This window comes from Cervus elaphus, chromosome 29 (assembly GCF_910594005.1).
Source record: "Cervus elaphus chromosome 29, mCerEla1.1, whole genome shotgun sequence".
NCBI lineage: Eukaryota > Metazoa > Chordata > Mammalia > Artiodactyla > Cervidae > Cervus > Cervus elaphus.
The window spans coordinates 34,968,583-34,985,494 of record NC_057843.1 but is presented as its reverse complement, the minus strand read 5'-3'; the positions used below and the strand labels follow the sequence as shown (position 1 = coordinate 34,985,494).

General features: G+C 38.9%; 1 protein-coding gene across 13 annotated transcripts in view; it reads right to left on the bottom strand.

The window, feature by feature from the left end:
* The window catches only part of PTPRD (protein tyrosine phosphatase receptor type D), a 428,379-nt gene extending 411,880 nt beyond the window's left edge, over window positions 1-16,499 (bottom strand). For all 13 annotated transcript variants that reach the window (XM_043891355.1, XM_043891351.1, XM_043891349.1 and 10 more), the window contains exon 1: window positions 16,380-16,499. In XM_043891355.1, coding sequence (XP_043747290.1) covers window positions 16,380-16,443 — 64 coding nt within the window. In that variant the 5' untranslated portion in view covers window positions 16,444-16,499. The remainder of the gene's footprint in view (window positions 1-16,379) is intronic.
* Window positions 16,500-16,912: the final 413 nt, after the last annotated feature.

Here is a 16,912-nt window from a genome sequence, read left to right as displayed (position 1 = left end):
AATGGCAAGAAGAGGCCGGGTGGCCGCTTTCCTCATGAAATCCAGCAGAGACTTTCCGAAGAGCTCTACTTTTGCTTCTGTGTGAATTTTACTTGACTGGTCACTATGGGCACCGAATTTGCTACCATTGGCTGCATTCAAGGCTCAGCTTTGGGAAGAGGACAAGCAGCAGGATCTGAGATGAGTAAATATACTTTTCCTGAGCATAAAAAGTGGAAATTTTAGACAATTTTAGACTTAATTTGTCTATAAAGGCTGAATAAAAAAGTATGGCAACTATGATAACTGTTAGGAGAAACTCAAAAACCATAATACAGTGCATTAGATGCATGGCAGAGGAGGGACAGGGTGGAAGGGAAATATACAAAGAAGTGCTTACTTTTCTGGCTACTTCTCCTCCCTAGCTGTTTCCTCTATGACTCATTCTGTACTTACCAAGTTCAATCCATCACAAAATCCTGCAAGTTTTTAATCCTCTTAAATAAATTTTGTATCTGGCCCCTCTTTATCCTATAGTCACAGTCACAGTTCAGACCATCTTGACTCTTATCCTACTTGGCTTTACAGCAACTCACCCTGAAGTTCATCCTCTACATAGCTGTTGGTGACCTACCAAAAATGCAATTTAGACCACATGACTTTCCAGTTTAAAACATTTCACTGCTTCCCTTATTAGCTGGTAATGTTAAGCTGGGATTAAGAATCAATTGGGGAACATTAAAAAAACAAAAAACAAAAAACCTATGCTTGGTCCTTGCATTCATATATTTTGATTTAAATGTTCAGTGTGGGCCCTAGACAGCTATATTTTATCCTCAGTGATTATAAAGCAGGTTGAGAATCACTGATCTACCAGGCAAGCTCCAAGCTCTTTAGCTTTGCTTCAACACCCTCCGGTATGTTTCTGTCTCCACCATCTCTGTTCACGTTTGCTACAAATTCCAACAGCCTGTTACTGGCAACACCATATGCAGCTGTCCCTACATTGCACACAGCTCCCTACATTGTAATTATCTCTTTATGTCTCTCCCACTATTCTGAGAGCAGTGACTTAGCTCAGTCTTCCTGTTACCTATAAGCTACCTGGGACATAGTGGGCCTAAATAAGAATGGTCAAAGTCAGCAGAAAAGATGGATCTGAAAGAGTAGGTAAGATCTGGAATGTCAAAGCTGTTCGGTCAGAAAGGGAGAAGGGGAGAATACTAGCAAAGCTGGAAAAAAAGAAAGCACTTTTTCAGCTAAACAGGTTGGTGACTGTGAGTAACGTGTGAAAGCTTCTCTCAGGCCACAAAGAGGAGCCTAGTGGCCCAAGTGGGCTTCCCTCATAGCTCAGCTGGTAAAGAATCCGCCTGCAATGCAGGAGACCTGGTTCAGTTCCTGGGTCAGGAAGATCCTCAGGAGAAGGGATAGGCTACCCACTCCAGTATTCTTGGGCTTCCCTAGCGGCTCATCTGGTAAAGATTCCACCTGCAATGCAGGAGACCTGGGTTCGATCTCTGGGTTGAGAAGATCCCCTGGAGAAGGGAAAGGCTACCCACTCTAGTACTCTGGCCTGGAGAATGCCATGGACTGTATAGTCCATGGGGTCACAAAGAGTTGGACACGACTGAGCAACTTTCAGTTTCAGCAGCCTGACTAAATACACCAAAGGAAACAGAGCCAATTTATACCCTGCCCAATAGTGGTGTCAGATCCATTTGTTAAACTGCAAACTCTCTAGAGGGAACAGATCCCAGAATACAAGCAATTGTTTTATTATAATTATCATAATACCCTTCCTGTTTCCATCTCTCATTCCAAATCAGTACAATTAAAATGCAAAAAGAATTATGCAATTTGCAATTGCTAAATGATCTTTTTATATCCTTTTGCTGATGTAGTCTTGATTATTTCAGAAACAGTAGTTTTCCACAGTGGTTTCTGCCACTTGGTTCAAATGATTCATGCGGTGGGGATCTCATTCTTTCCCTTGAGACTTTACTCCATAGTTGAACAGACTTAACCATTACTCATCGTCCATCTTATTCAGCCAAGAGCTCTGTCTAACCTAATTAGTACTCTTTCTTCATCCAACTCTAAACAATCTCCAATCCTTATGAGAATATAGTTAGGCCCTTCCTACATTTTCAGAAACTTGTGCCTTCTACTAGCTGCCAGGACAAACTGGCAATAGCTGGTAATTTAAATTTTCCCAAATAAGTCAGAGATTCCAATTGCAATCAACTGCAAACTGCCCTCTCTCCATGCCCTATGAAGGCCTTTCCATTTGATGACAGTGTGGATCAAAGTGTTATTTCCGAGCATTGCTGCTGGATCAATGGTGCTTTCTTGTGAAAAGTTTTATTTTGCTTTTGATTTATGAGTGCTGAGACAGTACAGAGGACATCAATACTAGAAGCACCCATGAAGTGATCAAATTCACCATGATTTTTCTGCTTTTGCTTGCCTTTATGAAACCAGTATCAGGCTTCAATACCCATGATTACAAACCTGTTTCTTTACAGACCGTGTTACAACATTCCCATCAAACATAACACTTCCCAACACTTTTTATCCTAAGATGTTCATAGCTCCAAATGTCAGGCTCACAGTGCAATGAAAACTATCCCACAGCTGATAAATTATTCATATGTCAGGAGTTTACAATCTGAAGTGGCACTGAACAGCCGAGGACCTGAAGCACCCCCCAAAGACATAAAGCATAACAACATGCAAAGATTATTCTGCATAAATTCTAAAGGTTAAGTGCTATTAAACATCTCTGTTTATTAAGAGACTGCTCCTTGAACTTATTTTTTCTAATTAATCTGCTCCCAATAAACATTACTAACAAAGTAAAGTGCTAAAAGAGACTAATCAAACACATCGCTTTCCCCTGGCTAATCCCACCAGGTTAAAACAAGGTCTTCTGCTGATAAATATTCTCTAGTCCCCACTATTTTTAGAGGAGAACTTGTGTGTAAGGGCACAAACAGAGGTCATGACCATGACCCTCAGTCCAAAGCTGGCTCACTGCATGGGTCTGTAAACACAGTTTTACTGTAACACCACGTCTCCCACATATTTATGAATTGTCTGTGGTTGTCTTTTTCTTGTAACACAGAGTTGAATAGTTGTCACAAAGACTGCTTGGCTCACAAAATAAAAAAAGAAAAATGTTTACTATATGGTCCTTCACAAAAACCATTCATTGACCTCTGGTCAAAAGGCATGCAAAAATGTGGCAAGGTTTCAGAAGTTTACCACTAGATCGGGCTTTAACTGGTGTATATCAGCATGTTCATCTCCTCAAGAAAGGACTGCCGTTAAACACTTGTTATCTAGAATGCCATCTGTGGTACGGAGCCAGAAGAGAAAAAAGAATAAATGACAGGTCCAAGCTAGCTCCTCAAAGCTGGTAGGTGTTTCATTTTGTTGACAATAATCACTAGCGGTCCAGTCATCTATTGCTGTGTTTCAAACCACCTCAAAACTTGCTTAAGGGAAAGATTTCTCTGCCCAGGATTCTGCCTTGCAGGCTTCAGTTGGGTGGTTCTCCTCAACTCATTTGAGATCACTCTCCTGGCACCAGGAGGGGTCTGGGCTCCAGCTAGAATATGTGGAAGGCCACAATATGTGCAGGCCTCCTGGGCAGTTCTTTCCTTCCATGGGGTCCCTCCAGCAAAACAGCTGCGCATCTTTCTACGATGACTCCAGGCACCACAGAGGGACATGGAAACTCCCAGACTGAAAAGGGTTAAGCCCAGGACAAGTACAGCATCTTTGCTGCAGCACTGTATTAGTCAAAGCACTTCAAAGAAACAAGCCCAATTCAAGGGGAGGAGAATCTGACTCCACCTTGAGAGAAGCTATAAAATAGTTTGTCCATGATTCCCAATCTACCAGAACACGACTAAGAAGATGATCGCACCATGCTTACGGTGGTTAAAATCATGCTTAAAGTCACAACTTACTGCTGACAATTTCAATTCAAATTGGCAGATGAGAGCAACAAGAAAGCCTAATGGTAAGTGAAAATCATTTTATAATACAATACTAGTTGCATGGATGCAAACATTTCCAAATTGATAGTATTTTCTTTTTTAATTCAAACAGGACAGAAGCCTTCTTAAAAGTCATTCAATGGTTCTCCAGTTCTTACACAGTGCATAAACTATGGATATGGTGTAATCTTTCCTCGGTGATTCTGAATCCTCACTCTGCTATGAATGAAGTTCCAGCACTACGGCAGTGGAGATGGGCCTCTGGCATCTCCCTCGGTAGTGACAACCCTTTGTCCACTTGTCCAGGTTTCTGGTCACTAAGCATTTTGTTCTTATGCCTGCTCTTTTTAATTGCTCTGCCTCTTCCACAGACAAAGCTCAAGAGAGCTGAATTCTGGGGCTTTCTCCATAACCTTCTCACCTTTTTGCTCCAGGCAAGTCATCTGTTCTGACCCTTGGTTCCTTTTATCTGTGAAGTGACTGATGCTGAAGCTGAAGCTCCAGTACTCTGGCCACCTGATGCAAAGAAATGATTCATTGGAAAAGACTCTGATGCTAGGAAAGACTGAAGGTGGGAGGAGAAGGGGATGATAAAGGATGAGATGGTTGGATGGCATCACCGACTCGATGGACATGAGTTTGAGCAAGCTCCGGGAAGTTGGTGATGAACAGGGAAGCCAGGCATGCTGCAGTCCATGGGGTCGCAAAGAGTCAGACACGACTGTGCAACTGAACTGAACTGCAGATGATAAAAGGTATGTTCCCTATTCCTAGAGTATTCAGGAATGAGGTAAGATATAAAATGTTTAAAAATTATACAAGGGGATGGTATTTTCATGATCACTGCTATGAGATAAAATTGGATTTTATTACTAAAACAAAGTAAAAAAAAATAATATATTAACAAAATTAACATACTATAAAGAAACTTGTTGATGTAATAACAATGGCTAATATTTATTTAGTGCTTACTATGTGTAAGGTATAGTTCTAAGCACCTTACATTGGTTAATATTTAATTTTCACAGCAACCCTACAATTATCATGCGATACTCTAGACAACAAATTGAGACATAAAGAAATTAGGCAATCAGTTCCTGGTTATACAGATATTAAAGAGAAATCAGATTTAGCTTTATCAGTTTGCATAGCTAATTTCAAGACCTCACAAAATGCCTAACATATTTCTGACAAAATTTCCCCCTTCTGTTAGAAGGGCAGAATCTCCCTCTTCTAGTCTCTGCACCAGCATTCTGTACCAGAAAAGTGAGAAGTATAAGTTGTTCAGTTGTGTCCAACTCTTTGTGACCCCATGGACTGTAGCCCGCCAGGATCCTCTGTCCATGGAATTCTCTAGGCAAGAATACTGGAGTGGGTTGCCATCTTCCCAACCCAGGTGTTGAACGCTGAGTCTCCTGCATTGCAGGTGGATTCCTTACAGTCTTAGCCACCAAGGAAGCCCATCCTGCACCAGCACTTACACATTATTACTATTCTTAACCAAGGGTCTCTTTGCCCCTCAGGGAACATTTAGCAATATCTAAAGGCTTCTGGTTGTCACAACTGGGGGCTAGAATGTTACTGGGAATAAGCCACGGATGTTGCAACACAGTCTACAATACTCAGGGCAAACCCCATCCGACACAAAGAATTACCCAGCCCAAAACGTCAACAGGGTTAGGCTTGACAAACTCCGGGCTATACCGATGGCACAAATATAGCAAGGAGAGATTTAACTGCGTTCAGCAGATAAGTTATAAAACAAATCTATGACATGGATGCTTTCTTTATTATGCTTTATTTGTTGCTGCTCAAGGTACTGCTTCATTCCTTGAGCTGAAAATCATCTCAGCTAGGAGAAAATGCAAGATAATTGATTTCTACATACATCAGGCAGGTTGGTTTATACAATGGGATAAAGATGAACCTTTACTGAATACCTGCCATGCATCAGGTATTCACAGCACTTCACACACAGGATTTCATTTGAATCTCACAGCAACTTGCAAGAGCTATGAGCATCCCCAAACGGTCAGAAGAATTGAGAAAAGTGTTCAAGGTAAGCAGAGGAACCAGAATTTAAGCCAAATCTGGTTGCTAATCCCGGGTACTCTTTGAGAGAAAACACATTTAAATTATAGTTTAGTAATCCTTAATTTATTTATTACCTTATAATTCCCCTGGGCTTAAAACTAAGTCCAATATGTTAAATCACATAAGCAATAGATTTCCTCCAAATAAAAGAAGTTTACCAGGAAAAAGTTAATTAAAATTATTTCATCTATATAGAGGACATAATTTCCATACAGGAATCACTTACGAATCCTATTGCTATGTAGTGGCGGTGTAGTTGCTAAGATGTGTCCAACTCTTGTGAGCCCACCAGACTCCTCTGTCCATAGATTTTCCAGGCAAGAATACTGGAGTGGGTTGCCGTTTGCTTCTCCAGGGGATCTTCCCAACCTAGGGATTGAACCCAGGTCTCCTGCACTGTAGGCAGATTCTTTACCAGCTGAACACCAGGGTTCTTAACTAAATGGAACCACATAGATGAAGGGCCTATAGAATCTCCCTTCTTCCCTGCAAAGGTATGTTGGCCATCGCTTTCCAATAAAAAAAAGCTCTGCTTTTCATATGTACCTCCTTAATCCTCTCCAGCTATGGATATTGATGGACTGTAGACTTCACTGCATTTTTCCATGCAGAAATATCATCCGCTTCAAAAGAAAAACAAATTATGCCAGAACTAAAGAGCTAAAAGCAAATTTATTTTTGCTCTTGTTAACCAAAGGTTTCAGTGCCCAAGGTCTACATGGATGGTACAAAGGAAATTTCAGTTGAGGAGCTTAGAAAATGAATTTTTTTTTTTCTTTTCTTTTTTTTTTTTTAATTTTTTTATTAGTTGGAGGCTAATTACTTCACAACATTCCAGTGGGTTTTGTCATACATTGATATGAATCAGCCATAGATTTACACTTATTCCCCATCCCGATCCCCCCTCCCATTGCACCAACCCTTCAATGAACTATTTGAGAAAGAAACATTTGCTTTGTCCCAGTAGAGGACAGTGTGCCCAACTAAAGTTTCATAGATAGATATCCCAAGAACACATGTGTTTCCCATATACTGGAGCAATCCAACACCTTTTAAGGCCCACAAGGGCACAAGGTCTAGCCCCACCCTGCCCTCCAGCCTCCTCACCCACTGTGCCTCAGACCCTTGGGCCTTATTTTGTCCTCTGAAAACAGGAGGCTTCTTTCCCTCAGCCTTTTGTGAATCACTGTTCTATTTGCCTGGATGCCCCGAACTCTACTTTTTCACAGCTGGTGGCTCCCCATCACTCAGCTTCAGTGTTGTTTCTCACTAAGCAACACCTTCCTTGATAGAAAATGAAGAACTGCCCTGTCTCCTCCCCTAATACCCCCTAGTCTCGCAGCACATCAGCCTGTTTCATCATCTCTGCTGCATTTGTAACGATCAAAGCCACGCTCTTCATTTATCTCTTGCTCATAACCTTGTGCTGCACGCTTCTCTCCTCCCTGCCCAGTGCTTCTCCAACTAGAATGTAAATTCTGTGATAACAAGAACCAGGATACAGCTTTTCTGGGGCACACAGCAGGCATTTACTGAATGAAACATTAATTTTAAACTAAACATTTTGACTTAAATTTACTTTTAAAGGATACACATAGACATTAAAGAGGTGCTCTTTGTAATGACCTAAAATCACTACAGCTGAAAGCAATGAATGCCTTCCCTTAGTCTTTTTTTTAATAGCTAACACTTTTATTAATAGGTGGTTGCAGTGACTGTTTTGAAAATTAAGTTGTAAACTTTTGTTACCAATTAAAATGAGGTGCACAAAAATCTTAACTTGACCAGATATAAAACAATTTAAAAATCTTTAAAGGTGTACTGAGAAAAAACAGGCTCTTTTTAAAACATGTTTGTCATTACCAAAAATATCTGTCTTTAGGTAAAAATAAAAAGTCCCATGCTGCATAAATAATACAGATAGTTCTAGTGATCTGGTCAATGGTCAAAATGCAGAACTTAAGGTCTGCAATTCTTTTATTGGTAAACAACCAACCACAGTATATTTTTCTCTCATTCCTTCATGAAGTGAAGTGAAGTGAAAGTTGCTCAGTTATGTTCAACTCTTTGCGACCCCGTGGACTATACAGCCCATGGAATTCTCCAGGCCAGAATACTGGAATGGGTAGCTATTCCCTTATCCAGGGGATCTTCCCAACCCAGGGATCGAACCCAGGTATCCTGCATTGCAGACGGATTCTTTACCAGCTGAGCCACAGGGAAGCAATTCAGCAAAAACAACAAAGGAAAAACTAAGAGAGAAAATAAACTACTGGAACGTATTTAATCAGCTCGCTTTACTTCCCGCACTTATAGCCCAAAAGTAACGTGTTATGCACTACTTTTTAAATATGAAAATATAAGTACTTAGTATATTTTAATGTCACATTTAATAACTGTAGTATAAAAGAACTGTCAGAACACTATGCTGTATCTATACAAAATCCATCACATATTGTAAAGTGAATTTAAAAACTTTGTTAGAGAACAAAAACTAAACTGAAATACCTTTTCTAGTAAGGTTTTAAAGTTCATTCACAGTTTTAAACTGATTCTGGATTCCAAGGTACTTTTTTTTTTTTTTTTACAAATACATTAATCTAAAGGTAAGTTTAAATAAAATTGTCTGAACAACCAAAAAGAGAAATTATAAGTATGAACAATGATGTATTTTGGGGGAAAAGGACATGCTAAAAATAAAGAATTACATGTCCCTCATTAGCTTTTTCTTTCACTCAGAATTATGATAGTCTGTTGTTGGTTCAAGTTTTAGGAGAATGTATCTCAGTAAAATCAACTCCCCCCCCACCCCGCCCCAAGTTTCAAGACCATCTGGTCTTCCTAACTGCCATCCCTCTTCTCTCCTGCTTCCCATCTTTTCTCTAACTTTCAACAAGACTCTTAAAAGATCTCAAGGACATTTTTGCTGGCCTGGCTCCAAAAGACTTTTCCACCCCTGCTACCACCACACTGCTGCTTTTTCACATCTCTCTCTGTTACTCCTCCAGCTGTCCTTGGAATGAAAACCAAGACACTGAACAAGTTCTAAAGCCTCGCATTAGATAGCCCTGCTTACTTGTATATTCTTATTTGATTACTTCCTCCTCCTCACCCCACCTGGGACCCAGTTACATCCATTCTTTCAAGTCCCCAGAATACAGGAGGTTGTCCCTGTCTTGCTGTATAGAAGTTTCCTGAGCGTTAACAGCTCTTTCAGATGTAGTTAACTTCTATACACCCATCGAGTGCTAACTCAAAAATCATTCCCTCAGAGCTATGCATCTGATCTTCTTTAACAGAACTACTACACCTTAAAAAAAAAAAAAACTGATGTGAAAACTAGTAAAATCTGTAGTTAACAGTATTGTGCTAATATCGACTTTCTGATTTTGATAATGTGCTGCAATTATATAACACATCATTATTGGGGAAATATGTGTGAAGTCTACATGGAAAATACTGTACAATTTTAATTTCTTTCAAGTCTAAAATTATTTAGCAAAAAAATAAATCACTGCTTCAGAAACCTTTTTATTACTCTTCTGACTAGCTGAGACACTAACCTCCTTATTTTTTTCCCTCATAACATTTATCACTGAACATGTAAAAATTTTGAGATTAATCATCCCTATATGGGGTAAGGATCCTATCTCTTTAACTCATCATTGTTTCGCCAGTAGTTACTGCAATACTTGACACAGGAAATATGTCCAATAAATTATTATTAAAGGGAGTATTAAATACATGAATGTACCAGTCAATGCCCTTTGGTGGCAAAACTGTATATATAATGATACAGATTTACAGTTTCAAAAGATACTGCTCAAATTATGATGTAATGGGATCATCAATGTTCTAAATATTGATCTAATGTTTAGATCTACATACATATGCTTCTAATTTGGAAATGATGCACATTGATGAGAAAAAAGCACAACAGCAACTAACAGTGAATATTTAATCCTATTCTTCAAAATACTTTATAAGCAGTTCTTTATTTAATCCTTATGATATCCATATCGAATGTATGCCATTTTTTCATCTTTATTTTACAGATGTGAAAATGGCCTACAGACTTGTAACTTGCACATGGGTCAGAACACCTATAGAGCAGAGAGAAGATTTGAACACAGGGCTTCCCTTGTGGCTCAGCTGGTAAAGAATGTGCCCGCAATGTGGAAGACCTGTGTTCAGTCCCTGAATGGGGAAGATCCCCTGGAGAAGGGAAAGGCTGCCTATTCCAGTATTCTGGCCTGGAGAATTCCATGGACTGTATAGTCCATAGGGTCGCAAAGAGTTGGACACGACTGAGCGAACTCGGCTGCCACGTCTATATTCTTAAGTGCGACTTCTGCCTGGAGATAAAGCCTGGGAGCACTGCTTGAGAGAGTTTTCAAAAGTGAGTTATGAAATCCAAAGGAAGATTACACGTTGACGTGGAAGCACACGTCTTTAAATCTTTGTATCCCCACCATTACACACACAAAGCTTTCCATGGAGCACATGCTCACTGCACTGCTCTCTCTCTCTCTCACACACACACAAACACACACTGCATCACGAATGAATAAATACATCTAAAGCAAGCTGAGGAAAAGACAAAAAGCAAAATTATAGGTAAGAGAATCAATTTCCACCCGAGCACCAGTACTTCTGATTCTTTATTTCAAGACAGACGCTGGTTGGGAATTCTCTGAATTTACTGAAGCAGGACAACAAAGGCAGAAGAGTGGAGGCCCCCAAACAGATCAAACTTACTTGAAATGAATCAGGCAAATAGTAACTACATGAGGAAAATTAAAGAAACTAAGAATGTCCTGGGAAATAAATTAATGAATCACAGAACAGTATAGTCAAATATCACCAGGCTATGAGCAGTAACAAGAAGCAATTCACAAATATTTCAGATATTGGTCCATCTGTCAAGCTTAAAGGCCTCATCACAAGAAGAGATCAGAGATAACAAATATGTCGCATCTTGGACTAAAAATAAAGCAAGTCCCTCTATACACAATAAAATGCTTTGAAGTATACACATTTGTTGATTGTGTGACATATTCTTAACCTTACTAGAAAGGTACAGCTCTGCTGGGAGCAATTAATTGAGAAAGCTACAGAAAACTCTGCAAAGGGTAAGTGAAATAGTTGGAATACTTTTCTTGCTGCAGACAGCTGGATGGTGCTAATTTAGCTACTTTACTGTGAGGGGAGGAAGGAGGGGGGAGCAGTAAGGTTTTTTGTATTTTACCACACCTCTGCAAATTCAGAGAAAAGGAAAACAAGGAAGGCATTGATAAGCATGGAAAATGAACTGGCTTTCTTCCTGCTCTCCTCAATGAGCATGTCTATTCTAACTGGCCCAAGGAACCGGTACACTTTTCATTCAGGTGACATACATCAAAGGGAATCTAACCAGAAAGCTGTGCTAAGGAGCAGTTTACCTTTTGTTTTTCAAATAGCTTTATCGGAATATGATTCACAGACACACAGATCACCCATTCAAAGTGTCCCACTTCAACGGTATTTTGTACCTGTATATCCAATTAGTACCAGCACCCCAATCTAATTTTAGAACATTTTCATCATCCCTAGCAATTAATACATTTTAATAGATGATTAAATGGTTTGTGATCTAATTACATAAATACATGCAGGCATATATACATATATCATACATACCTAAACACTCATAATCCAAAATAAAAACTAAAGGACATTTCTGATGAGCTATGAATGCTCTCAGTGAAATGGCCCTGTCTACTGGAAGGAACACATTTTGATGACAGAAAAAAGACAGTCTTTCCATTCCCTACTTCATTTTGGTGATCTAACTACTTGAGTTAGGCTTCTTTGCAGAAGTAATTTCAACAAAACGCAAAAGGAATCATTTGCCCTGCCCTTCAAACTAATAATTTTCCTATTTTTTAGTTTTTTTTTTCTGAAGAATAATTTCTGCTCATATCAAAAGCCACTTAGTCTCTTCATTACTATGCTTACTTCCATCTCTAGCTTTCTGGACCAAGGGGCCCATATTTTCCTGTATTTGGTTACATTAAATATCTCCAGCTCCTCCTTCTGAGCAGCTCAAGAAAATTCATTACAGGAAGCAACAAAACAGGAAGATGGAAACACTTTCCATTATCCATTAGACCCAAGCCAAATTAATTTTAAATTGGTAATATCTTAAGCTTAGAAAAGCAGACATGCTTCAAATTTTTCCCTCTTGATCTTCAGATTAACTCCTAGAACATTTATAAGAGTTGCCTATGTATAGGATTTTTTTTTTTTTTTTTTTTTTACAGACAGGCAAGCTGGGGACTTTAACACACTGCAGGAAAATCTGGTTTATCAATCATCCAAATTTTGATAATCTGTAGATCAAATTTAAATAATTTTAGCACAGTATCTAAATACAAGTGCTCAATAAAAAATGTTAGCAGAATGTTTTTGAATAATAATAGATAACACTTAGTAAGTACCTACTGTGTGCTATCTGCTGATCTATGTTTTACATTAATTCATTTCATCCTCAATAAACCCAAGAGAAGGCACTATACTATGCCATCACTATCATCATTCATCATCCACATTTTTAAGATAGGAAACAGGCAAAGGGTACGAGGCATCATGCTCCAGGTTACAAAAGGACAGCCAGAATCTAAAACCAGACTCTGGTTTCAGAGCTTACTTTACTGAGTACCATGCTATGCTGCTCATCAGAAAACAAGCAAGGAAAAAATGGTCATCTTACAATACCGATGTCAGTCTATTCTCTAATGCCAAAGAAATAATGCAGTTACACTGGACAGAAAGATACACTATCAGAGGGGGGATGAAAGAAGCCTAGTTGCTTTCATATAGGACAGAAGTACTGCAAGTTGATGGCGACTACAGGGAGGTTCATTAACAGCAAGAAGGAAAATGAGGGTGTGTTCACCATCTGAGACAGCAAAGTGGCAAAAAGCAGCAGAAAAAAAGATGAACAAAACCATTTTAGGAATTCATCTGTCGACAGTGGTGTTTATAACAAAGATCCAGTAACACTCAGGTCCAATGACAGTGGTCAAAAAGCATAAACTCAGGTCTAGAATGTAAATGATTTCATTGTAGTGAAACCAGTTTTATAAAAGAAGATCTAACAGCAGATCCTTGGTCTGTTTAGTTTAAAAAACTAACAAACAAAATGACTGGTAAATAGAGAACTAATACTAAATAAAATGATCAGAAACTACTACAAAAACTGAGCCAACAGAAAGATATTTACCCCAGGATTATATTAATATATTCTAAATTCATCTAGAATTTGCATGCATATTAACACCAAATTGACCTTAGTCAAACCACGACAGAAAACTGGTCAGCCTGGCATGAGGAAGGGCTACTCTTCTTACTGAGAGAGAAGTCCCATTTGACTCTTCCCTGAGACCACAGCTCTGCTATGTGTATGTGCGTTCAAGAAGCAATAAGCGACAGCATTTCAAGTGTTACACACATAGGACAAAAAGAAACAGGATCCATGCACACGTCTAGTCATTAAAATAATAGTGGAGATTGATCAGGCACTTTAAATAGGCACTGCAAAAACTATAAATTTCTGCTGAAGGGATATTATCACAATTTTTCAACCTGGGTTTGAACCAAGGCTCATGAGAGCTCTTCTACTAAATGCAACATCACACTAGCACTTTGCTATGGTGTTCCATACAATAGATTATAAACCTAACTTCATGGCTCTTTAGAATTAATCATTTCTAAAGGGAGGGAGTTGAACACATAGAATTAACATACTTCACCAGAATGGCTTCTTTCCACTCCCAACCTATCATATCATCCCTTCTTCAAAAGAGAATAATATTAAAAAAAATTATTCCATAGTAACTGAATGGCTTTGACAAGCTACTATTAAATTTTGAAACATAACTCCCAATCCCTTGTACAAATATAAAATAGTTAGGAAAGGGGGGAAAAAATAGCTAGATGTTCTAAAGAAATCATAGAGGAACAAATCAGTGACCCAGGTAATACAAGCCTGAGAAATATCATCTTTATATGATGGTGAAGAATCAATTTTTTCTTCATTGTAACTTCTATCTTGATTTTTTTTGGTGTTTTAAGGGATGCTAGTGGCACAATTTAATGGCGTACAGTCTAAATCCTATTTTATCCATTGGTCTTTAAACATTCTTAGTGGCTAAAATTATATCTCAGGCTCTATGTGTGTTTACAGGCACCATGAATATCCTCCAGTAGATTACCAGGGGATGTTCTTTCTTCTTTTACAATGTACCTAAAAAAAAAAAGGCTGATTCTTCATTTCCCCAGGAATACTCAGGTTATATATGCTATTCAACAATGGCAAAAGAATGTATTAAAGGGAAAATATCCTAAAGTAAGTTTGAGGAGATGCAGAACACTAAACAAAATTAATTTAGCAAAGAAGAAGCCTGCCCCTCCTTGTAGTGTAAAGGGAAGAGTGAGAGAGAAAGGATTATTTTCCAGATTACATCTTGAGGTTGAAAACTGGTATCACATAAATATATAACATGGTAAATATCTTAATTTAATGAATAATCACTTATTTCTTGCTTAAGACTCTACTGGATAAGAAACGTGAGGAAAGAGCGGAAGAGAAAGAGAAGAGGCAGAACAAGAGGAGGAATAGTAGATTGTCTTTAAAAGATAATTTAAAATTTTAAAAGTGCTTGTTCTTCAGTGTCTGCCACTTTTCACCAGAGAATTAAGCAAAAGCAAAACTTTTCAGTAGAAGAATATGCTTACTTATCTGGAACAATAACTTCACGGATATATGATAACTAGGTGTAGTAACTTAAAGAAAATCTCTGAGATCTGATATTAAAGTGAATTCCCACAGTCTTAATATGCTTTTGCCAAAAATTAACAACTGCAGAACAACTTATTTTTTCACTCTAGCCACAACAGAGAAATAAAGCCATATGCCTTATTTCTTTAATACACTAAATTTAGATTTCAATGTTAAAATAGGTTTTGACATAAACGGCTTTAAAATAACACAAGCGTCTTTCATTTGGGTCTTTTCCCAGTTAATTATTTTCTGGCATTGTACTAGAAATTCCTTGGCTTCACCTTAAACCAGCACTCCCAAGTGCTAATTAGGAGACTATATACATTATTAACCAGAGATTGTTGTGTTTAAAACATGTATGTTCCATATGTATCCTATTATTAACAATATTCCTCTCACTCCTGGAAAGCTCTCTTTAAAAATTAGAGCCTCTATTTAAACAAAGAAATTGGCTGCTATTGAGGAAATTCTTGTTGAAATGCAATTAATAGGTAAGGGCCAATATGACACAGGATCGCTGTCTTTGAAATATCTTTAACATGAATCAAGTTTAATCTGAAATAGTCAGTGTAAGGAAAAGTTAACGACTACAGATATTACACATTTTGATAGTACCAAGGGGCCTCCAAAGAGAATGGTCAACTCTCATAAAAGCTAAACCACTGCCAAGAACGAGACATGTCGGTGAATGCAAGCCAGACCTGCCTTTTTCCAGTACTGTCTCTTCCCCAAAAGCCAAAGGACAGATGGAGAAAGAAACATACCTAAACAAGGTATGCCTAATGACTTCTGAATTACAAAGGAGATATGATCTTCTCATTAACTAGCAAGCTAATTGACCACAATCTCGGCTTCAAAAATTGAGTCCCATAATCCAAACTTTGGGGTCTGGATGCCACAGAATTCTCCTCACACTTCCACACTCTTCATCCAGCCACAAAGTTGTCAGCTCTGCTTGATTTGTTTGAATACTGTACTCCACGACAGCTGTCGGAAACGGTACATTAGAACAGCTGCTATGACAGCTACAAGGGCTTGGAAGTTTAATTGGGCTCAATGTGACATTGTGCATTTTTCTAAACATAGCAATAGCCACAAAACTAAAGAAATTTCTAATGGGTCTGAGCAATGTTTACTTATTGGCACCAACAACTGGTTAATCCCAGTCTGGGTTCTATCATTGGTCTCATAGTATCTTTTGCCACTGGGCTGTTAAGAGTATCAAAAAAAAAAAAAAAAAAGCCAAAACAGTAGGAGCAGTTAGATGCACAAGAAAAAGGGCTTTAAGCGAGAGGAAATGGTAAGGAAGTCACATCAATAATCTCTCTGAAAGGCTGGCTGGTAGCCAAGGAGGATCCCACAGTGTCTCAGGATTTACTTCCAAAGGAAACATATTCAGCAGCCCTGAGCATGGTGCCAACTGCAAACAAAACCACTCATTATTTCCCAGCCCCCCAGGGAAGGGGAGGATGGCTTACTCTCAGCATCCGCGTGGAGGAAGAAGGCAAGGAGCAGCAGCAATGGCCTGGCTATGTGCACCATCCTGCAGCCTGGCACCAGCACACACTGGCAGCTTGGAATCACTGCCTCAGAAGCCGCAGCAAGTCAGGCTGATCTGAAATTTCAGCTGGAACACTTTCAGAGCCTGTGAGGGGAGTGGTAGAGGGAAGAAAGGGAAGAAAGACAAAGACACTTAGACTCTCACTCTTTTCACCTTATCCCATCACAACCACCATGAGAGATGCAAACCACTGTATGTAGCCCATAAACTGTAACCGTGATGCCTTTGTATTAGGAAGCAAACAACCTGGTTTGTGAAATGAGGCAGCCCAAGCTTATCTTATTCCCATGTTCAGGTCATCTTGGAGCCAACCATTTTGAATTTTACTCTCTGCTCAGGCCACCTTTTGGGCAATGCTTTATGAGAAGAAACTGTCACCTCTTAGGAAATAGTACATGAATACATCGGTGGAAGAAAGCACATCAATGCTATGTGTAAGATTTAAGAGAT